At 57.5% G+C, this 22,996-nt stretch overlaps 1 protein-coding gene across 6 annotated transcripts; it reads left to right on the top strand.

Annotated features, from left to right (window-relative positions):
* Nucleotides 1-5,022: 5,022 nt before the first annotated feature.
* Nucleotides 5,023-21,180, top strand: ENKD1 (enkurin domain containing 1). Of its 6 annotated transcripts, none has more exons than XM_044987701.1 (9): nt 5,023-5,117; nt 8,896-9,001; nt 12,294-12,397; nt 12,903-13,127; nt 16,083-16,264; nt 17,975-18,136; nt 18,295-18,464; nt 19,360-19,496; nt 20,028-21,179. In XM_044987701.1, the coding sequence occupies exons 3-9, from the start codon at nt 12,313-12,315 to the stop codon at nt 20,186-20,188; spliced, it is 1,122 nt and encodes a 373-aa protein (XP_044843636.1). In that variant the 5' UTR covers nt 5,023-5,117; nt 8,896-9,001; nt 12,294-12,312; the 3' UTR covers nt 20,189-21,179. The 6 variants fall into 6 exon arrangements, with proteins under 6 accessions (XP_044843636.1, XP_044843641.1, XP_044843640.1 ...); XM_044987706.1 differs by having other exon boundaries at nt 5,031-5,117; nt 16,092-16,264; nt 20,028-21,177; XM_044987703.1 differs by lacking the exon at nt 5,023-5,117 and adding an exon at nt 6,637-6,845.
* The last annotated feature ends 1,816 nt before the right edge of the window (nt 21,181-22,996 follow it).

Here is a 22,996-nt window from a genome sequence, read left to right as displayed (position 1 = left end):
AACGCAGGCTGGATGTGTAGCACTGATCAGCTCAGCCCATATGCTCTGTCTTGCCTTCTCAGCTGAACAACACGTAAACCTCGCTCAGACCTGCTCTGGGAACAAGGGGCGTTTGGCATTGTGATGCCGCCTTGAATTCCCTGTGCTCTGTGCTACCAAAGCTGCTGCTCTGAAGCTGTCTCCACTGCACTGGTGATGGCTTCCTGGTGTCGTTTCCTTGGTACCCTTTCACATAAGGTCTGTCATTAGCTGCATTGTTACTCTGCGACCGCCTCTCTTTATGCTGGGACCCTGTTAGATCTCACTAGCCCAGCAGGCTTGGGGTGTTAGTGCTTGTATGGAGCTTCCCCAGCAACAGCCTCCAAGGTGGGGCTGCAAAGGGGGTTGATGATTCAGCAGGAGACTCTTCAATTTCTTTTTAAAACAATCTAATGTGATCGTTGCTGTTCAGTCACTGTTTTTGCGGGAGCCTCTCCTTTGCCCCAGTACGAATGTAGTTACTGCACAGAACAAATGGCAAACACTGATCAGAGGCAGCAAAGAGAGTGATGCCTGGAAAGGTTGCCCGACACATCCCATTACAATGCCCTCTTTGTAGTTGCTTAAAACTTTGCCAAACTTCAACTGTTCAGGCTGAAAAATGTTCATGTCGGGTGTCTGCCTCAGGCTGATTTTTGGGGTTGTGGGGGGGGATTTCAGCTAAAATGGTTCAGCTTTTTCCAAGAACAAGATTAAGGAAAAATTAATGCTACAGCCATTCTGTTGAGAAGCTCTAACACCCCCCTACCCCCACAGTTTGTAGCAGGGACTTGCTGTTTGGAGGGGGGTTTGCCCAGGTGTTAAGGACGTGCCCTTTGCCAGCCCCATGAAAATCTGCCCTAATTTAGCCAAGTTCTAAACCTCTGAAAAATGTCAGTTTGCACATGTTACACAGAGACTTGCTACAATTTGGCAACTGCATTCCCTCAAGATTCTTCTGTCTGTACTGAGCATGCTGCAGCCCCTATGTGTGACCAGACCTTCCCTGTAACTGTGTGTCCTGGCAGCCAGGGGCTGGGGTGGGGCCAGGCATCGGGGCCAAGAACAGGGACTGTGTCTCCTGTGCACTGCTGGCTCCCAGACAGCAAGGAGGAGGAATGGTTCTGATGTAGAATGCAGAGGGGTGGGGAGTGGGCCAGGGGAGATGAGGGGTTTGCAGGAACCAGGGGTGTGGGAAAAGCAGAGTGGGATGGGGGCAGTAGCCAGAAAAGGTGTGGGGGGAGAGAGGTGTGCTACAGGAACCCAGGGGCGTGGCTGGATGGGCGCAGAAGGGGAAAGGTTTGGGGGCTATATAGGCACCGATGGTGCAGAAGATAGGAGCAGAGTGGGAGGGGGCAGGAGCAGGGAGGGGGACAGAGACAGGCAGGTGAAGACAGGGCGGAAAGGTCTGTGACCACTAGACGCATTGCCTCTCCAGAACCTGGAATGGAACCCAGGCGTCCTGAATTCCACAGCAAATAGCTGTGAAATGCACCAGCAATGAGTGTCTCATCCCACTCTAGTGCCTGATCTGCATACTCAGCCTGTTACTGCTCCCGGTTGCTTTGTTAGCACACAGGGCTGCTCTGTGGAGCTAACAAACTGGTCCCTGCTGATAACCCAGTTTGGTTCCATCACAAGATGGAATTTCTAGTTTTTAAAAGACATTTTTAAGGTTGCTACTTCAAGCGCCCTACAGTTAGGGGATGCCAGGGTTAAGACAGCCTGTGCAACTTTGGTTCAGCCTGATTAACCCTGGTGCGTATGCAGTCTTTAATTACACACATGGGCAACCTTAATTGTGACAGTTCTTGACTTTCCAGTGTGTGACTGTGCTGCGTTTGTGGAGGTAACGTTGGTATAGATCTGGCAAATATAAATAGCTGAAGCAATACTGTCAAATAGTACTAAAAATGTTGTTTTCTTCCCTTCGTTATTAAGACCATCTCAGACAATTGCATTGGAAATGTGCAAAGTGACATTTAGCATCTGCTCCATGTGTAGCCTTTCTTGGTGCTTTAACATTAAAATGAGATGGGGTGGGCCAGAGACCTAATAAGGAAAGGAATAAAATCCATCTAAATATAACAATGCTGCTTAATGACACAGCGATTTTCAGCTTCATAGCAGGTTCCAGACATCAGCTAATTAAGCTGAACAATACCCAGGTGAGGTACTTTAAGTAATTAAGTATAAAACAATTAAGAGGCCTCTTGTTGCTTTCAACCTCAGTTCAGCAGCAGTGATTACAGCAGCGCCCAGGCTCAGGGAGAAGCCAGAGGCTGGTTGATGCTAATGTTCAGCTTGTCCTGACACCTTTTATCTGTGGGTCTCCTAGAGCTGTTTCAGGGGGATTCGGAACACCCTTGATTGCTAGATGTTAAGGCTGGAAGGGACTGTACTGGTCATTTCAGCTGCCTTCCCAGCAGCACAAGCCAGAGAATGTTAGCCAGCGACTGCTGCACGGAGCCCAGAACTCCTGGATAAGCTAGAGCAGAGCTAAGACTCCCCCCCTCTTGATTTAAAGCTTCTCATAGCAGCAAATCAACCACACCCCTGGGTGAATTGTTCCAACGGGTGGGTCTTCTCACCATTCAAAAATTTCACCTTAGTGTCAGGCTGTCATCCAGTGTCAATTTCCAGCCTGTGGCTGCTGTTTTGCCTTTGCTAGGTTACGGAGCCCTCTGGGATCAGAAATTTCCACCACAGGGAGGTACCTCTAGATTCTTTTTGTATTACAGACCCCAGAACTGACACACTTCCTGTTTTCCCTCTTCAGGGCAAATGTTTGGGGTTCTTGGGCTGCAGGCTGCAATCAGAGCCATGTGGGAAGTTGCGTGTATTTGACTCCATGTGGGGGAGAGGGTAGTCTGCCCATGGAGAGCCAATGGCAGGGCCATTGTTTGAATTAATACAGCCCATAAACTAAGCAGGTCCTGCAAGCAGCTGAGTAAATGCTGTGGGAGGAGCCTCATCCCTGGGCCTGTCCTGTGAGTGCTGCAGTACAGTCAACCCCAAGCAGTCCAAAAGCATGAGATTAGCTTCAGAAATCATGTATCAGAGGGGGAGCCGTGTTAGTCTGGATCTGTAAAAGCAGCAAGGAGTCCTGTGGCACCTTATAGACTAACAGAAGTTTTGGAGCATGAGCTTTCGTGGGTGAATACCCACTTCGTTGGATGCATGTAGTGGAAATTTCCAGGGGTAGGTATATATATGCAAGCAAGAAGCAGGCTAGAGATAACTAGGTTAGTTCAATCAGGGGGGATGAGGCCCTGTTCTAGCAGCTGAGGTGTGAAAACCAAGGGAGAAGAAACTGGTTTTGTAGTTGGCAACTGCCCCTGGAAATTTCCACTCCATGCATCTGACGAAGTGGGGATTCACCCACGAAAGCTCGTGCTCCAAAACGTCTGTTAGTCTATCAGGTGCCACAGGACTCTTTGCTGCTTTTTCAGAAATCATGTGATTTAAAACAGATACATGTTGGGTTCCATTTATTTGTCTTCTGCTTTTGTCGGTAACTAGAGGGCTAGAAACATGGACCATGGGAGGGCTGATGAGCAAAGGAAAGGGGGGGTCATTTTATCAGGGCCCCCCAAAATATCTGTAACTGGGGTGAAATGGGGGGCAATGAACATGATGTAGCATGGCCCTAAATTTCTCTTGAGGAGCTGTCTGTGCAAGAAAGCAGTGCCAGTTTACCTTAAATGAGCTTTTAAACGGATTTGGTGAAACTGGTGCAACCCCCTATGTAGATGCAGCTTAAGAGTGGCATATTGTGGTTTATCTTAAATCTGGTTTGAACTGATTTAAGCTAAGCTGAAATAAGTGCATTTACATGGGGTTGTGGGGAGACTCACTAATTCAGTTTAAAATCTCACTTTTAGTTATGCCAGTGCAGCTCTCCCATTTAGTCAAAACCTTATAGACATTTTGAAAATTGCAAACGGAGTGTGTCGTAATCCCATGACTCTGGGAGCTGGGGCTTTAAGAAAAACACCAAACGTGACATGACTCTCAATACCCTGAGCACTGGAGATGGTAAGATGTCACTGGGGTTGGTGTATGCATGAAGCTAGGGCAGTGGTTCTCAATCTGCCGCCCAGTCAGCACAGAGCTGAGGCCCATGTGACATTCTCAGGGCCATACAGGGAGTATTAGAGGAGGGCCCCATATGCGGCCCAGAGTGGTAAATAGGTTAAGAACCCCTGAGCTGGGGCACTGGCCGGTGCTGGTCCTGAATGAGGCAGAGGGGGGGGGGGGAGGGTAAGAGGTGAGGGAAGTCTGGATTTTCCAGTTCTTTGGTTGCTTAAAAAAGCAAAATGTTTGGGTTGGAGTGAAAATGAACATTCGGGGCAAATCAGCAAGTTGGAAAGCGAGTGCGTTGGGTCAGATGAAAGGGGGGTGTGGGTGTGGGTGTGGGGGTGTGTTACAAAAATCAAAACACTTGTTTCACATTAGATGATTTTTGGATTTAAAAACAAAATAAAATGAAAGGCCCGAGTGAAGCAAAGAGTCAGTTCAAACCCAACCATCCAAATAGTTGGCTTAGAAAATGTCAGAGTGAAATGTTTGGAGTTTAATGGTTTTTTTCCCCCTTAAATGAACAAGTCGGCAGACTCGAGCGGTGAGGAAGCGTCGTGTGTGTGTGTGTGCGTGTGTGTGTGTGTCACAACAGGGAATGGGGGGGAGAAGGGCTATAGGGAAGCGGGGGGATCATGACATGAAAAGGGGGGGTCACAACAGGGAAGCGGTGGGGGGGAAGCGAGTCAGAAGGGAGGGTCTGACACGGACTTGGGGGGTGAATCACATTGTGGGGGGAACGGGAGCGGGGTCTGTGTGAGGCGAATCACCACAGGGAATTGGGGGGGTTTGAAGCGAATCACCACACGGCCCCTGTCACCAACGGGGCCCGTCCGGCCGCCATCCGCCTGCCGGGCTGGGGCTGGGCACGGCGCGGCCGGCAGGGGGCGCTGCGGGACCTGGCGGGCAGCGAACTACGGCTCCCAGCAGCCCCCGCGGCGGCCGGAAGCGGCGGCGGCGGCGGCGGCGCTGTTGCTTGGAGAAGCGGGGGGCGTGTAACCGCCTGAGAGCGCGAGCGGGTCAGTGCCGGGGCTTGGGGACTCCGCGCTGCGTGTGGGGACAGCCCCGCTGGGGGGGGCGGAGCAGGGCGACCCCCCCCGCGCTGTGTGTGGGGACAGCCCCGCTGGGGGGGGCGGAGCAGGGCGAACCCCCCCCCCGCGCTGTGTGTGGGGACAGCCCCGCTGGGGGGGGCGGAGCAGGGCGAACCCCCCCCGCGCTGTGTGTGGGGACAGCCCCGCTGGGGGGGGCGGAGCAGGGCGAACCCCCCCGCGCTGTGTGTGGGGACAGCCCCGCTGGGGGGGGGCGGAGCAGGGCGCACCCCCCCGCGCTGTGTGTGGGGACAGCCCCGCTGGGGGGGGGCGGAGCAGGGCGAACCCCCCCCCCCGCGCTGTGTGGGGGGACCGCCCCGCGGGGGGGTGGGGCAGGGCGACCCCCCCCCCCCGCGCTGTGTGTGGGGACAGCCCCGCTGGGGGGGGGGCGGAGCAGGGCGAACCCCCCCCGCGCTGTGTGTGGGGACAGCCCCGCTGGGGGGGGGGCGGAGCAGGGCGAACCCCCCCCGCGCTGTGTGTGGGGACAGCCCCGCTGGGGGGGGGGGGGCGCAGGGCGACCCCCCCCGCGCTGTGTGTGGGGACAGCCCCGCTGGGGGGGGCGGAGCAGGGCTAACCCCCGCCGCGCTGTGTGTGGGGACAGCCCCGCTGGGGGAGCCGGAGCAGGGCGAACCCCCCCGCGCTGTGTGTGGGGACAGCCCCGCTGGGGGGGCCGGAGCAGGGCGAACCCCCCCCCCCCGCGCTGTGTGTGGGGACAGCCCCGCTGGGGGGGCCGGAGCAGGGCGAAACCCCCCCCCGCGCTGTGTGTGGGGACAGCCCCGCTGGGGGGGGCGGAGCAGGGCGAACCCCCCCCCGCGCTGTGTGTGGGGACAGCCCCGCTGGGGGGGGCGGAGCAGGGCGAACCCCCCCCCGTGCTGTGTGTGGGGACAGCCCCGCTGGGGGGGGCGGAACAGGGCGAACCCCCCCCCGCGCTGTGTGTGGGGACAGCCCCGCTGTGGGGGGGGCCGGAGCAGGGCGAACCCCCCCCGCGCTGTGTGTGGGGACAGCCCCGCTGGGGGGGGCGGAGCAGGGCGAACCCCCCCCCCCGCGCTGGGGGGAGGCCGGGGCAGGGCGCCCCCAGGCGGTGCTGGATATTGTGTCCGGTCTGGGGCGCTGGGTTGCAGGCTCTGCCTGGGAGCAGGGGCCCATGGTGCTGGGGGACCCTACAGTGCCAAGGGGCCCCGAGCCTGCTCAGCCCCTGACCCCCTCCTCCTCCGAGCGGAGACCCTTCGCCCTGAGGAGCCCGGTGCAGCCAGGAGCGTCCCGCCTGGACCCAGGCCGCCAGGGACGCGGCGGGGACTGGCTCCCTTTGGCCCCGCGCTTAGCCCAGGCTCCAGGGCAGAGCTCTGTGCTGCGGGGGGGCAGCGCCCTCGGGGCTCTGCCACGTTCCCCGGGCACCGACAGACGGGTACTGATCCCTGCGCCCTGCTCCCCCCTTCTCTCCCCAGGGCGCCCGACCCCACCGGTAACCGGCTCCCCTGCCTTGGTGCCCATTGACTGGGGGAGCTTTGTTTGCACTTCTGCCTGGAAGCGGTTTGCCCTCCAAGCCAGCAAAATAAATAAAGCACGAATGCCGAGGCTGGCGTGTGGCCAAGAGCGCAGGGCCATTGCCGTTGCACGGACACCCAGCCAGATGCTGCTTGGCCAGCTGGTGGGAGAGAGGTGGCTGGAGCTTGTTTGTTCATAATTCCAGTGATGTTGCCTTGGGCAGGGTGTGGGGTCTAGTGGTTGGAGCAGGAGACTGGGAATTCCAGGACTCCTGGATTCTGTTTCTGGCTTGGCCAGTGGCAGCAGCAAAATCTCTTTTCTTGAGGCTTCAGTTGCCCTGTGTAGAAAGGAGGAGCCATGCTGATGTGCCCCATGAGGGTGATGTGCAGGTTGGTTGGTATTTCTAGTGTGCGCTGGGAGCACCTAGGGGCAGATACCAGAGGAGGTTACAGCACTAGCAATAAAGGAGGCAGATAAAGGCGCTCCCCTTACTTGATCATACCAGTAACCTGTCCCCAGCGGGACTCCTAACACCTGGCTCTGTTCCGACTACGGAGCTTGGAGCAGCATGTGTTGTGTCTGTTCATAGCAAGGGTGTTTCCAGGTCTTGGTATGTAGTGGGGCCGTGTGAAAGGGGGACAGGATTAAATAACTCCAGAGGTTCTAGTGCTGGGCAGTTATCAGATACTGAGTTGAAAAGTGGTCGTAAGGCAGCAATTGTTGGCCAGTGGAGGAGATGATGATCTGGGGAACAGGTCATGGTGGTCAGTGAAGGTCTCTTTCTTTCTCTCATCTTTGCATCAGCCCTTGTCAGCAACTGTCCAGATCATGTCAGCTACATTTTATTTTTTGCCATGGTAGTATACAGTAGCAATAGACTGGGGACCCTAGGCGGAGGGGGATATATAAAAACATGAGAGAAGGAAAGGCATCTATTTCTGTAGCACCTTCCGTCTCCAGGAACCCCAAAGCAGTATACACACTGTAGCTGGGCAACACTCCTCTACTCCCGAAATTCTGCCACTCCTGGAGTGGAGTGTGACAGCTGTTTAACAAGACGCAGTAACACCCTGCACCAGTTAAGGACAGGAAGTGGAGAGGGATATCCTAGCAGCTGACAGTGCAAGGGAGATGTAGGGAGGCGGAATGTAATTACCTGTGTTGGAATTTGTCTAGATTCAAACACCTTGACTGTTAAGAAAAGAGACCTGGGATCTTTAATGACAAGGAGTGGTCAGAGCCTGAGTTTTGGGACATATATGAAAGGCTGGGTGTATGTGATAGGATATTATGGACTTTGGCCAGTCAATCAAAATCCTTTCCCAGTGAGCGTTCCCTTAGAAGTCTTGAGGCAGTGGGCTTAGGGCAGTGCCCTGCCTTACCCATAATGTGAGCTGTCCATGCCACCTTGGGCGCTGCAGGCAGGGGCCGAGGCTGGGCCCAGAGCCATGCTGGGAGTGGGGCCGGGGGCTGGGACTAGAGCTGGGTCCGGGAGCCAGGGACTGAGGCCGGGGCCACGGCTGAGCTGGGTCTGGGCCCGGGCCCTGGGGCGAGGCTGGAGGTGGGGCTGGAGCCATGGCTGGGAGCGGAGCTGAGGCCCGGCTGCGGCTGGCAACTGGGAGTGGAGCCGTGACCAGGCTGGTGGCCAGGGCCATAGCTGGGGAGCGGAGCTGGGGGTAGAGCAGGGCTGGGTGACGACCCTCCCCTCCTGTGGGGGCTGGCCCGGGCCTGCTGCGCCCTCCCAATGTTCTTCCACCCCCCTTGGGGGCACGCCCCACAGTTTGGGGACCACTGGCTTAGGGTGTGCCTGCCCTGGAGCTGGAAGGTGTAAATTCCAGCTTGGGGAGCCATGGCTGCGCCAGCCATGATTGAGCTAGCATGCCTGCAATAGCAGTGTAGCGGCAGCAGTGCTAGTGGCAGGAGGGGCAAATCACTCCAAGTACCATCTCAAGGTGGGGACTACAAATGAGAGCTGATTCCAACCCAGCTATATTTAACTAGCTGTCGTCTTCTTTTGAAAGCCAGCAACGTTGGATGTTCAGTGAGATGTAGGGCAGCTGGCTGACCTCTCCAGTAGCAGGATCTTGGGCTTTTCTGGGCTTCAGTGGCTCGCACCCTGAATCAGTGGAATGGGGATAATTGCATCCACCTTTGCAAAGTTCCATGTGATCTCCGGCTGAGCCGAGCTGCTGTGTACAAATGCGTTTCGTTGCATCGTTTCCAGGTGGATGGTCTGAGGGAACAATTGGCTGATACACACAGCTCTGAGGTGCCGAGTCCGCTGGCTGCTCCCTGACATCTCTCTCCTCCTGTCATCTGTGAAGTACAAGGTAAAGATCCCGAGAAACGTGATCTCTGGGACACTCGGATATTGTCCAGTGGAGAGCTGCATCCCCTTCCCGTGTCTGTTATAGGAGAGGTGTAGCCTCTACAGATCCCAGCATGCAATGCTCCATCTTCATCCAAGTGGCTGGAACATTGCATGCTGGGTCCTGTAATCTCTGCATGGTCCATGCACCCTGTGTTAAGGCTGAGGGAGCTGCAGACCTTGTTGTAGCCCCACTACATTATCCTACCTGCTCTGGCCACAGAACGCAAATCCCCTTGTCCTTGGAGCATTGGGAGGACACTGCTGCCTCGCCAGCCTCCTCTCAGAGAGATACCCGAGCACCCTCCTACCATCCCTTTCGGAAGAGAGCCCTGTTTACCTCCTGTTCTAGGCTGGTGCTGCAGGGTGTCATTTCTGCTCGTTGGAAAGAACACAACTGCTACGCTGGCTTTGTTCCTATGGGCAGTGCGTGGAGACCTGCCCAGCTGCTAGGGAACAGCAAAAGCCACCAGCACAACTGGCCGCTCTTCAGCCTCTCTGCAAACAGGCCTTGGAGGCCCAGTGGCAGGGCAGAGGCTACAGTGAGGCCCGCAGTCTCCATGGCTGCAGTGGGCAGCTCTCACCAGCACCAACTTCCAACAGGAAGGGGTTAAAGGCAGAGGCCTGCTCTGTCCGGTTGCTCTCTGCATGGAGCAGCCAGTGGGGAACTTTGTACACATGAGGCTGGCGTCATGGGGGCTCTGAGCCGTGAAGCGAATTGCACATCGGGTATAACTTAGGGGTTGGGAAAGCCCCCGTTGGCAGGGGAAGGTGGGCTCCCATCCCACCTCTCCTGCGAACAGCTTTTCCTATCACCTCTCTTGCCCCACATTAAACCCACCCAGAACTGCTTTCTGACAGCCTCGGGCCTGCTCCTGCTGTCGCTGAAGTTGGGGAAATTTCAGCCACTGATGTGGATGGGAGCGGGTGCAGGTTCCTGTGATGTACCGTGCCCTCCCTGCTGGCTCAGAATCTGCCCTGTGTCTCCCCAAGGGAAGGGGTAATGCCAGCAGCTCCAAGTGGCACTCTGCTGCCTCTTCCCTCTCTGATCTGCCACCAGCCCATGCTGCATTCCAGGCGATGGAAGTCACCCTGCCTCGTTTGGAAGACTATTTGCACAGCAAGGCCAGGCACAGCGAATGCTCCATCTATTTTAATCCTGTTGAGAGGGAGTAGAAAGGGAAAGATGGTCTAGGTCTGAAATGGTCCTTTGAATTCACTTGGGAGGCCCTGCTGCTGCTATCACAGCCCTCCGATTGAATCATGGCTCCCTCCTGGCTTCGGGGCCAGTGGACTCTCAAATCCACCGCATTATGTCTTTCATAATAGGCTATAAATGTACTTCTGCTCACGGTTCTTTTGTGTTAATCTCTCTGACAAAATTTCTATTGCTGCTGCGTGATATCTCTCGCTGGTTTCCACGGGGCTCAGCTGATAACAGCGCGCAGCTGCCTTTGCTTTGCTTTGCGCTGCCTGTGTGCATGTTGCGCTGCTGGTGGCTTTCTTATGGGACAGGGACTAGCTCGAAGGAGTGACCTTGCCAGGAGGGGAAAGGCTGACAGTGGCACCTTGTGGGCCAAGGTTTTGAAAGTGGATCAAGCGAAACCGGAACAAGGCGCCCTTATTGCAGAGCAGGAGTGTCCACAGCTGGAGCTGGTCCAGAATAGCTCCATGTGTCAACAAGCCCTTCCGCTCTCTTACTGACATGGAACTGTCGCCGCATTCGTCCCCGCTGCATTAGCCCCTGGGGGTGAAGAATTAGCTCTTTGCTAATGGCTCTCATTCCAGTAGGAGCTGTACCTCCATGCTGACAGGCTTAGGCGGATTAGCCGTCAGCGTCAGAGGCTTCCTTATCCCTGCTCTGTATCAATAATTCATTGGCTTGTAAATGGAATTGAGGCCCGTCTGTCCCTGGAGCGCCACTGCTCTCCCAGCTACTGCACATCACACCGCAGTGGTGCCGAGACGCAGCGTCGGCGGGAAGGAATCTTCCCTCTGGAGGGCTCGCCTGCCTGGGACAATTGTTGAGCCTGCCAAACGCCGCTCTCCAGGGATGGGGCCTGATCCTGTCCCAAAGTCCCAGGGAGTTGATGAGCTCAGCTTGGCTCAGGGCCTGGCCCGGTTTTATGATGATTTTCTGAGTGAGCGCATGTCCCCTGGTGATAGGGGGCTCTCTGAAAGGCTTCCTTCGACGCTGCAAGGGCAGAGGTGCTGGCTGCTCCCGGGTCGGAGACCTAATGCCTGCCCGGCTGTCAGGTGGCTAAAGGAACCAGCAGGTGCGGTTGTGACCAGGGTGCATAATGAGGTTCTGCCCTGAAGAGTGACTGTGCAAGTGGCATCACAGGCCAATGTTTGACCAAGTCAGGCTGCAGCAAATCTGCCTACCTGATAACTAAGCAGCCAGCCCAGTCCACTCCCTGGGATCTGAGGCCAGGCTGGGCACTTTCCTGCTCATGCATCGTTCTTGGAGGTGCCGGGCGCTCCTGTTGGGTGAGGTTTGGTATTGCAGCCATAGAGGGAGCTTCGGCTTTAAGCTCCAATGCCTGCTCCCAGCTCAGGGCTGCGGCAGGGGCCAAAGCAACCTCCAGTGGAGCAAAGCAGGCCAAGCCCCCCAGCAGAACGAGGTGGCCGTGGCTGGAGAACCTTGGCCATCCGTTGTGCTGATGGGGCCCCAAGAGAAACCCTCTCACTCCCCAAAGCAGCACAAACCCATCTCAGTCCCTGCAGCGAGCAGCTCAGCCTCTGATACTCCTGGGGAGTGAGACGGGGCTGTTCTTACAGTCACACTGCAGAGCAGACCCGTGACAGCGCGTGAGCCAAGCGACGTCTGGCGAAGGGGAGATCCATAAGAACGGCCAGACTGAGTCAGACCAGTGGTCTGTCTAGCCCAGTATCCAGTCTTCCACAGTAGCCAGCGCCAGATGCTTCAGAGGGAATGAACAGAACACGGCAATTTATCAAGTGATACATCCCGTCGTCCACTCCTAGCTTGGCAGAGTGCAGCAGCAAATATGGACACTTTGCGTGGGGGAGTCGTGCTGGTCAGTCACTGCCTGGTGGGAGTTCCCAAGTGATGCCTGCAGCTTGGTCAATGTCCAGATTGGAGGGTGGGTGTTAGTTTTCCCTAGCTGGGTGTGTCTCCAGCAAAGAGTAGCAGCCCAGATGTATTTAAATATTCACCGTGGCCGGTAAATGATTCCCAGGAAAAACCCAGCTGGTTTCTGTTCCCAATGGTGTTCGCTTGTCGATTGCAGCCGCAGAGCCGTGGCCAAGATGTCTGAGGGACCTTCCAGGATCTCGGGACCCATCCCTCCCGACCCTACGCTGTTCCCGGACTATTACAAACGCCCCCTGTCAGGTGAGTGCCGGTGGAGCATGCAGCATGGATGGGGTCCTACGTAGTCACAGGGCGGCTTGTTCGCATTAAAGCCCTCCCTTCCGTAGTCCCATTTTGCTGCAGTCACACTGGATACATGGAGGGGCTCGTTGAGGTGCCAGGCCAGAGGGCTGTTCGTTGACCTGGCTTTCCCCAAGTCCAGGCAGGGGCTGAGGGCTCCTGCAGAGCCGGCATGCTCTGCTCCAAAGGGCACGGAGTGGGCCTGCTTATCCCTGCAAAGAAGCTTGGCTCCTCTGAGATGCTGAGTGCTCCCAGCTCCCATTGGCTCCAGGACCAGGCTGACGTTAGGAGCAGCGTCGATGAGGGGCGGAGGGGTTGGAAGTTAGGAGAAGGTGGGCTGGGGAGGCCAGGGGGCTCTCCAGCCTCATCTGGGGCCGCCTTGGCCGGAATGGGGCTAGCCTGGAGCGTGGAGGGAGAAAGCGATGGGGCGGAGCTGCACGTCTTGACTCATGCTGTCTCTCTCTAGCTCGAGGGAGGCTGGAAGGGAATGCCTTGAAGCTGGACTTCCTCTCGGGCCCTCTAGCCCCCGATCCCAGCCTGTACCCCACCTGCTACAGTGCCCGCCTTGCCCATCCTGCCCCGCGGATCCGCCCCAACGGTCAGGCCATCCTGGAGAAGGGGCAGAAGGGGACGGTCGGGGTCTTGCTGAAGCTGGAGGGGATCTCTCTCTACAGGGAGCCGCCCCTGAAAAGTAAGTGCAGCTGAGCAGCTGGAGCTGACAGTGGTGCAGGGCAGGACGAATACTTTGATTGGACGCAGTGGCAAGGCCTTAGGGTGGGGATTTCCAACCGAGTAACCAAGGGTTGGATTTGTTGGGGGCTGATCGGCTCTGGGTGTGCTGCAGTAGGAGCAGCGTCCAGACCCTGGGGTTACTGAGGTCATAGCCTCACCCTGACTGCAGCATGGCCTTTGCCTGGGGCTAGGAAGGGAGTGTGGAGAGGAGACCTGCTGGTGGAGAACAGGCTGCGGGGCGATCTGGGAGCAAATCGAGCACTTCAGCTTACCCTGGCTCAAGGTTGAGAGGATGGTGGTTAAATCGAGAGGCTTAAAGTTGATGAAAGCCTGAAGTGGTTTTTTACACAACACGATTAGCCTGTGGAACTCACTGCAACAAGACATCATGGAGGCCAAGAGCCAAGTAGATTCAAGGTGATTACCCAGGTGAGAACAGCCATGGGGAGTGCCTGGCAAAGGAGGGCTCTGCTGGCCTTGGAATCAATGACCAAGTTCTGGCTCCCCTGTTTGCTGCCCCAGCTTGGCAGCCTGGGGACTGCTCTAACTTGTGCCCGCAGAGGACAGCCAGAGTGCAAGGTGCACCAGCTGCTGTCTGTCCCCAATGTCAGTGGGGAACTCCCCTGTCTGGGGAGAAGCCCCTCCAGGAGGATTGTGGGTAATTTCTGCAACCTGAGCTGAGGACAGAGAATCTGCCCTAAAGTAGCGATTGTGGCCCCTGGGCCTTTCTGAATCAGTCTGGTTGGCCCTCAGGCGGGAAGGGCAGATGGCTCCAACATAGAGTCTGGCATTGCTGTTGCCAGCCCCACGCACTGGGAAGGCCTGTGGTTCCCCATCCCACCCTCCCCCTGGGGCAGGAGTGACTGGCAGTAGTTTTCTCCCCTGGGTGCTGGGGTGTTTTTGGCTTGATGCTAAGCGAGAGCATTGGCCCAGCCCTCTGGGGACAGTCTCTGCATGGATGGTGTTCCAAGAAGGAGTGCTAGGCAGAGACAGGCTCCACCGCCTAACCAAGAGAGGGAAGAGCATCTTCGCAAGCAGGCTGGCTAACCTAGTGAGGAGGGCTTTAAACTAGGTTCACCATGGGAAGGAGACCAAAGCCCCGAGGTAAGTGGGGAAGTGGGATACCGGGAGGAAGCACAAGCAGGAGACTGCAAGAGGGGAGGACTCCTGTCTCAGACCGAGAAAGCGGGACAATCAGCGAGTTATCTTAAGTGCCTATACACAAATGCAAGAAGCCTGGGGAACAAGCAGGGAGAACTGGAAGTCCTGGCACAGTCAAAGAATTATGATGTGATTAGAATAACAGACTTGGTGGGATAACTCACATGACTGGAGCACTGTCATGGATGGATATAAACTGTTCAGGAAGGACAGGCAGGGCAGAAAAGGTGAGGGAGTTGCATTGTATGTAAGAGAGCAGTATGACTGCTCAGAGCTCTGGTATGAAACTGCAGAAAAACCTGAGAGTCTCTGGATTAAGTTTAGAAGTGTGAGCAACAAGAGTGATGTCGTGGTGGGAGTCTGCTACAGACCACCAGGCCAGGGGGATGAGGTGGATGAGGCTTTCTTCAGGCAACTAACAGAAGTTACTAGATCACAGGCTCTGGTTCTCATGGGGGATTTCAATCACCCCGATATCTGCTGGGAAAGCAATACAGCGGTGCACAGACAATCCAGGAGATTTTGGAAAGTGCAGGGGACAATTTCCTGGTGCAAGTGCTGGAGGAACCAACTAGGGGCAGAGCTCTTCTTGACCTGCTGCTCACAAACAGGAAAGAATTAGTAGGGGAAGCAAAATGGGAACCTGGGATGGGAACCGGGGAGGCAGTGACCATGAGATGGTCAAGTTCAGGATCCTGACACAAGGAAAAGGACCTAGGGGTTACAGTGGGCGAGAAGCTGGATATGAGTCATAGTGTACCCTCGTTACCAAGAAGGCTAACGGCATTTTGGGCTGTATAAGTAGGGGCATTGCCAGCAGATTGAGGGATGTGATCATTCCCCTCTATTCGGCACTGGTGAGGCCTCATCTGGAGTACTGTGTCCAGTTTTGGGCCCCACACTACAAGAAGGATGTGGAAAAATTGGAAAGAGTCCAGCAATAAAAATGATTAGGGATCTGAAGCACATGACTTATGAGGAGAGGCTGAGGGAACTGGGTTTATTTAGTCTGCAGAAGAGAAGAGTGAGGGGAGATTTGATAGCTGCTTTCAACTACCTGAAAGGGGGTTCCAAAGAGGATGGATCTAGGCTGTTCTCAGTGGTACCTGATGACAGAACAAGGAGTAATGGTCTCAAGTTGCAGAGGGGGAGGTCTAGGTTGGATATTAGGAAACACTATTTCACTAGTAGGGTGGTGAAGAACTGGAATGGGTTCCCTAGGGAGGTGGTGGAATCTCCTTCCTTAGAGGTTTTTAAGGTCAGGCTTGACAAAGCCCTACTGGGATGATTTAGTTGGGTTTGGTCCTGCTTTGAGCAGAGGGTTGGACTAGATGACCTCTCGAGGTACCTTCCAACCCTGATATTCTAGGATCCCAAACTAGAGAGCTAGGATTCAAACCAGTCCCACCTCCTGCTGTGAGTGGGGGAGTCTTCTGGCTCCACTAATCGGCTGTGTGATGCTTGTCTTCACCACTCTGAGGGCAGCAGCAGAGGGTGCTAGTGAGTTGCTCTGTGTCATGGCACATTTGAGTCACCCCAGAAAAGCCAATGTCTTATGTGTACTTACAAGGGGCTCAGTGGGTATGATTCTCTTGCCCCCTGGTGGCTGGCACACAGGGAGGGTAAAAGCTTGCAGCTGATTGCAGCAAACGGAGTAGCTTAGGTAGCAGAGGCCTCGGTCTCTGGTGCCAAAGGTCGTGGGCACTCACTTATGGCTTGGGAGGGTTTGTTGGTAAAAGCTGTCTCTCCCTGGGGCATGCAGGGAAAGAGGCCAAGGACCACGAGAAGGAGAATGTGAGGCGGATGAGGGAGATCCAGAGGAAATGCAAAGAGAAGGAGCTGGTGCGGGAGCACAGCCAGCCCAAACCCATGAAGGCCTTGTGGAAATCCCAGAAGTATGAAAATGTGGAGTCCAAGGTGAAGGCCAAGTTGCAGGTACTTGCCCACTGCCCCGTAGCCCTTCACGGGCCGTTGCCCTGGCTGCCAGCAGCATGAGCCGAGGCACAGCCCAGTCAGCATGTCCCAGAGATATCGGGAAGGACACCTCCATTAGGGTTTGCAGGGAGACCACGTCTAGCCCTGCAGACCCCTGCTCAGTAGCACAGGGGATGGAAGTGTTCCCTTCCCACGCCGTCGTGAGAGCGGAGAGCGGAGCCATGTCCCGGGCGGGAATACCTGGCTCGGGCAAGGAGACTGGTGGCTAACGTGGTTAAAGGCGCCTCAGTGTGATGGGAAGGGTCTGGCCACTGCCCAAGTTGGGGAGAAGCGGAATCCCCGCTGAGAGTCTGCACTGTGGCTGTTGTGAGATGGGGTCAGACGCTTGGCGTTGTACTCCTGCTCCCGGCGCTGGGCTCTGTGCCTGCTGCTCTCGCCTGTGGAATCCACGCCATGCACGTAATGGCAGCTGTGTTGTCCCACTCCGCAGGATGGGTTGCTGGCCTCCTGCATGAAACCAGATCAAAAGGGAAGAGAGCCCCAGCCCCTCAGTCGGAAGGGTCATGGCTCTTAATGGCTCAGTGTGACTTATAGACACTCGGCATTTTAACAGACTGTCACAGGGTCTGTCTATGCCACGCCCGGGCCCCAAGGACCCACACGGCTCCACAGGACAGGCCCCTGACCTCCAAAACTGGGCCCTTGGGCACTGGCGACCCCTGTCTCTCTCTCTCTGGCTCCCTGCAGCGAATCCAGGCTCCTGTGGGAGGCTTGTACTGTCCCCTTCAGGGCGCAGCGCTCCCAGGGCGTGTTTGCAGTGACACCAGGCAGCACAGCTGGGTTTATTGTGGGGAATTCCTTAGGTCAGCATAGAGACGTGAAGGTTGACATGGTCCGTCCTGACCACACCCGCACTCCACCCAGCCATGCTGCTGTTAATTCCGTCTCCATCTCCGGAGAGAGCTGCTGAGTCTCCCCAAAAGCCACCACTTATCCCCTCCCTGATGACGCACGCGGAGGTCACGTGTTCCTCCAGCTGGAGATTTCCCATGCTAGGTGTCAGTCGTTACCCCCTTGGGGCTCCCATTGTCATTCTGGATCCTCCACTCGTATGGGTCACTTTCAGCCAGTCCTTTAATGCCCCATTCAGCCCACCCCAGCCAGTGACACACACCCCTCAGTCCCACTCTGCCCTAGTTGCCCTTGTTGCAACCACTGGGTGACAATGCGAAGTGCAGAGGGAAACTGAGGCACACAGAGGCATCATAAAAAGATTAGAGAAAATTCCCACTTTGTCACACAGGCATTCTAGTCCCCGCCACCGCCGGCTGCAGTGTGAAGCCTAGCCCTGTCTGGGGGCACTCAGTGCACTGCATGTCGGAGTGCTAAATTCACTGGCAGCCCATGGGTTCACTCCTGCAGATTCCTCTCTCATACTCCAGTGTCACGCAGTTGAATTCAATGGCCTAATGCAGATTTACACTGGCGGGATCTGGCTCCATGTCTCCGCTGCTGGCTGAGTTCCCTGCCTGGCTGCCTCCTCGAGGAGACCTTCCCCTGGCATGCAGCAGCATGGCCTGGGGTCGCCCATCTGCCATGGAACTCCTGGGTGATTCTGGGCTCTGAGGGGCTTTGCCGTGTGGTTTGCTCTGTCCCGGCAGTAATGTGTGTGTGTGTGTCTCTCTCTCTCTCTGTCTCTGCCTTTCGCAGGAGAGCTCTCCCCCGCCCAACCCGGAGTCTCAGAAATTCCTCCGGGCATATTCCCGCTGCGGCTCCGGGCTCCAGCCACGCCGGTCGCTGTCACCCAGCCCTGCCAAAACGAGAGTGGTGACCGACACCGAGGCTGCAGGAGCACAGCACACTGATGCCAAGGTGAGGGACTGCACACCCTGCTCGCTGGCTCCTGCCACTCCAGAATCGCTCCTGCCTCTCGCTCGGCACAGGTTCCTTCACTCCAGCCTCAGAAGGCACCGTGCTGTGCATGGGGGTCACTGCTGCCTGGCCCCTCACGCTGCCCCCTTTCCTTCCAGATCCAGGTAGAAGGCACCAGCGTTGACTTCGTAAGCCACAACGCCCGCACCGCCAAGCGGGCCCCCCTGCGGCGCTCGCGCTCGCTGCAGTCGCTGGCCGAGGCGCTGGAGCAGAAGCGCCGGGAGCAGGAGGAGTACAACGCCAAGCCGAAGGGCCACGTGCCCCAGTAGTACGTAGGCTCCTGCCCCGCCAGCGCCGCTGTCACAAACAAGCCTGAACCCACGTGCTGCTCCGTGCGTGGGATGGCAGGGGCGTCTCTCGCAGCAGCGTCCTCCTTCGCGGCAATGAGCTTGGCCCAAGAGGGTCAAATGAAATCCCCGCCGAAGCTGCTGCATGCGGGGCAGCGGGGCCAGGGAAGGCTGGGCTGTGCGGCCCACTGGCTCTGCGCAGTGGAGCTGCTGAATGTCAGGTGCTCAGCCCTGCTGGGAATGGGCACCAAAGTGACTTAGGAGCCTCAGACTCATTGAAAGGCTCCTCGGTGCCTGAGTCACTTCCCCTGAGTGCCGAGCATGTCCCACAATGGCCGGTGGGGCCTCCCGAGCGACACCCCTAGGGGACAGAGCAAAGCTCCCCCCTCCCTGCCTTGCTCAACCCGGGCCAGCAGCTTGGCTGGTTTCTGTATTGTACGGCTGGAGCAGGGCAGAGGGGTTGGCTGGGAACGGGAGACAGAACCTTTCGCTCTGGCACTGGGCGAGATCCAGCTCAGGACCTTGCTGCCCGGTGCCCTATGGGAAGTGAGTTTGGTGCGTGTGGTCAGGTCCTGCGCGGCCCGGATGCACCCTGTGGCGCACTGCTGATCCCCGGACAGGCCTGGGGCTGCGTGGAGACGCCACGGGGCTGATTCCTCCAGATCCGGCCCAGGCCCTTTGTGGGCACCTTGATGTGTGGGAAGCCTGCGCTGCCCGTGCTGTCAGGCCTGTGGTCTCCAGGGCTGTCGGTCACTCAGTAGGGTGACAAGTCAACTCCTGCTGGGCCAGTATCTGTGAGCCTGGCATCCATCCCTGTCCCGTCTGGATCCCGCCCCTCAGCACACGTGCTGACGCGCCCTCCTTCTCCCTCGGCAGCCTGCTGGAGCGGAAGGATCACTGGCGCAGGGAGATGGAGGAACGGCAGCGGAACCTGCCCGACCCTGACATGCCACCGGGTCACACCATGATGCCAGAGAGCGAGCGGCTGGAAACCCTGAACAACCTGCAGCAGAGTAAGGGGAGGAGACCCACTGGCTCCCCCGATGGGTGGGGAGAGAGAAGCCAGTGCTGCTCTGCAGTGGCACATGCTGTGACGGGACAGCTCTGCTTACTGCCGTGCTAGCCTCGGCCACGGAGTGTCGCTCTTCTAGAATCCACCGAGTTGGCGACCTCACAGTGCTAGTGTGTCGTCCCCCCGCCACGCCAAGCCCCTGGACAGTCACGGACTTCCAGCCCTGCCCCAGTCACAGCCTATCCACGCTGCCCCCTCTCCCCTCAGCTGAAGGGCCTGCTGCAGTGCGATGCCCAGAGCAGACACAATATCCGGGGGGGGGTGTCTCACTGCAGGGCGGCTTTTTCCCCGCTGTGACGTGCTGCCTCTGTGCACATGGCTGGGCCTTCTTGGTGGCTGGAGCACGATCAGCTGCCCCACGGGATCGCATAATGTCTAGTTAGCTGATCTCTGGGGAGTGAGAACCAGTGCTTAGTGCAGAGCAGGAGAGGCCTGGCTGTGCCCCATCTCACCAGCCCCCTTCTGTCTGCAGGCCAGGAGCAGCTGGTGAAGGACCTGGTGATGCTGCCGGTGCGGGCCGACACCCTGAGCATTCAGAAGAGGCGGGTGGAGCTGGAGAGGAAGCTGTCGCAGATCGATGAGGCCCTCAAAATCTTCTCCCGGCCCAAGGTCTTCATCAAGCTGGACTCCTGAGACGGGGGGTGTTGTGCTGTGCGTGGATCTGCCACCCTGCTGCACTCCGCTCCGTGGGTTGGGGGGGGATGGGTGGGAACCAAACTCAATCTGCTTCCACTGGCTGCTGCAGCAGCTCCTGCGTTGGGGATTCCCAGAGCCCAGCCCACCGCCGCCCAGCCAAGCTGGCCCCAGGCAGAGGGCAGCTGGGCCCTTGTGGGTGACAACAGCAAACGAACCCGAGGGGTGCTGCCAGGGGCCATTATCTTCAAGGCAGCGCCCCAGCCTCTGACCGGTGGGGGGCTCCTGAGGGCAGACTGGCCAATGGCACCTTCTGTGCAGCGTTGCTTGGAAAGCAGCAGGCCCGGTGCTGCTCAGCTGCCGCTCTGCATGGCTGGGCTTACTGGCCTCTCGCTTACATGGTTTGTAGGGCAAAGCAGGCGGAGCCTCTGCCCGGCACCCCCTCTCCGGCCCGCCTGCCTCCCAGGCTGGAGCTGGGAGCCACAGGGGGCGTTCAGAGGGAGGTCGACAGCTCTACGGCTTGGGAGAGTCTGAGCATAACTCTGCAGCATCCCAGCTCTCCCTGCTGGGGGGTTGCGACACAGCCGGGCCTGAGAGCCAGCTCCCTGCCAGCCCAGGCTGGGCCTCTGCATGGCGCTCCTCTGGCCTGGCCACCACTCCCCTGCAGCCCTCTGCCGAAGGCCGTGTGCCTGGGACAGGGGGCAGCCCTGAGCCGTGGCCTGTCCCACCTGCTAGGGATGCTTGGTAGGCCAAGACTAGCAAAGGGGCAGGGTAACCAGGCATGGGGATCCTGTCCCTGCTGGCAGGGAGCTGGCGGTGGGGGGTGGGGAGCTTGGGAACCCTTCTGGGGATGTCGGACAGCTTTTAAATAAAGGGTTTTGTAGGTATTGTGTGCGACAGGTGTGTGAGAGGGGGAGGGCTGCTGTGTGCTGTGCTGGCAGGTGCGGAGGGTTCAGCCGGCTGAGTGGGTAGGGTGTTGGGCATTGGCAGGGCCTGGGGTGGGGAATGCCAGGCTGGCGGGGGGGGCAGTGCATGGAAGGTTGTTGTGTGGGCAGTGGGACCTGGGGTGGGAGTCTGCAGGGTGCTGTGCTGGGAGGAAGCCAGCCAGGGAGCCGGCTTAGCTGGCCCTGGCCAGGGCGAGTCCCTTGGCTGGGTACAACCTGTCCAGGAGCGCTGTGCTCCCCACCTGCCTGCTGCATAGGGGGAGGCAGGGAGGCCTCCAGCTGTTCCCAGCCCGTCCCCACAGCTGAGGATTTGGCCTCCTGTCTGGGACTGTCAGTGGGTGCAATGGGCCGGAGAGGGAAGAACAACCTCCTGGTGGCAGAGGAGCAGCTAAAAGCCTGTAAGTCTGGGGAAAGCCAGGCCGGGCCTTTGTGGGCTTGCACACTCTGCTGAAGCTAGACCAGTCTGCTGCTGGAGGCAGGGGGGTGTGACATGCAAGCCCTGGACCACCACTCCCTAGCCGGGCTCCCACCGGGGCTAGCTGGTAAAGATGGGGAAGGCTTCAGGCAGTGCAGGAACCCCTGAGCTCCACTAGAGGCTGCAGGAGCTGGGTGTGAGATGGAGACTTTCCCTTCCCAGTGGCAGAGTCCAGCCCCTCTCAGCCGTGGTGGCCGGTGGCCTTTGCCCTGGGTGTGTGCCCGTTCCGTTCCCCTGCCCCATGGGTGACTCCCCATTGCAGGCAGTGCTAAGCCACACAACCCCCAAGCTGGCTTGGTGGGGGTGCTGCCACACAGTCAACGCAAATCCCTTCCACAGCACCAAACTGTGCCCACAGCTTCATAAACTAGCCGGGCTCAGAGTGAGCGGTTCCTGCTGCGCGGGCAGCGCTGCCCAGCCTGCAGGGCAAGCAGCTCTGGGGTAGGAACAGGATTGGACTCTGCCCCCCTGGGTTTTTGTAAATCTCCAGTCTTGGGCCGTGAGAATGGGAGCGGGCAGGGATCTGTGCCGGCGGGCAGAAAGTGTGTGTGTTAGGTGGGAGATGACTCCTAAGTGGAGAACGTAGCTGCTGAGGCATGTGGTGGAGGGGGCTCTGTTACAATTTTTGGCTGCTGGGGCTCTGCTGTTGTGGGGCTGGGGTGGAGGCTTCAGGAAAGGGAAATGGCAGAAGAGCTGGTGCACTGGTTGCAAAAGCAGCAGCAAACCCACTGTTGTGTAAAGGAGCTGAATGCAGAGGAGTTGTAACTGATGTGGCCAACTCCCAGCCTGCTCTGAGTAGGTCCTACATGCGCTCCTCCCCACCTAGGCAAATCAAACACCAGCTCATGCTGTCCTGTGGTTGCCCTGTGCTGCTGGGGGAAATGGACAGGGGAATGCCCCCTGGCTTAGGAATCTCACAGCTCCACATGTGTCGGGAGGAGACTGCCGTATGAATGAGTGTTGGGAATCCAGTCTCGAGAGCCCCACAGTCCATCATTACCTCTGTGCAAGGGAAGCATGACCTGCTGCCGCCTCAGGATGGCAGCATTTCCCCCTCACTGGGCCCAGGGGCAGGCTGGGGGACATCCACCCTGCTGCATCCCTGTCTGATGCTTAAAGGCCCTGGCCAATACATCAGCCAACTGGTGCTAAATTTGGAAAAGGAGCAACTCCAGCCGGGTAATTGTGCAGTATGGCCACATTGTGCATTATTAGGCTTCTTTTTGTTCTTAATATACTTTAAAAAAACTCCTCCTTAACTCTGCTGGCCATAGATTTCTCCTTGTGTCCCTTTGCTTCCCTTATCAATGTTCTACAATTCCTAGCTTCTAACTATATTAATAACAAGCAAGTTCCCCTGTCTTCCATGGGTATTTTTTATAGCTGCCC

The sequence above is a fragment of the Mauremys mutica genome, chromosome 14 (assembly GCF_020497125.1).
Source record: "Mauremys mutica isolate MM-2020 ecotype Southern chromosome 14, ASM2049712v1, whole genome shotgun sequence".
NCBI classification, from domain to species: Eukaryota; Metazoa; Chordata; order Testudines; family Geoemydidae; genus Mauremys; species Mauremys mutica.
Note: the sequence above shows the minus strand (reverse complement) of the source record. Positions and strands in the feature narration are given on the sequence as shown.

Excerpts from the sequence above, each read along its gene's own strand:
- ENKD1 (XM_044987705.1), top strand. The coding sequence starts at position 12,313 with ATGTCTGAGGGACCTTCCAGGATCTCGGGACCCATCCCTCCCGACCCT. Across the intron at positions 12,398-12,902 it reads TTACAAACGCCCCCTGTCAG|CTCGAGGGAGGCTGGAAGGG; the intron begins GTGAGTGCCGGT and ends GTCTCTCTCTAG. Across the intron at positions 13,128-16,082 it reads CAGGGAGCCGCCCCTGAAAA|GGCATGCAGGGAAAGAGGCC; the intron begins GTAAGTGCAGCT and ends GTCTCTCCCTGG.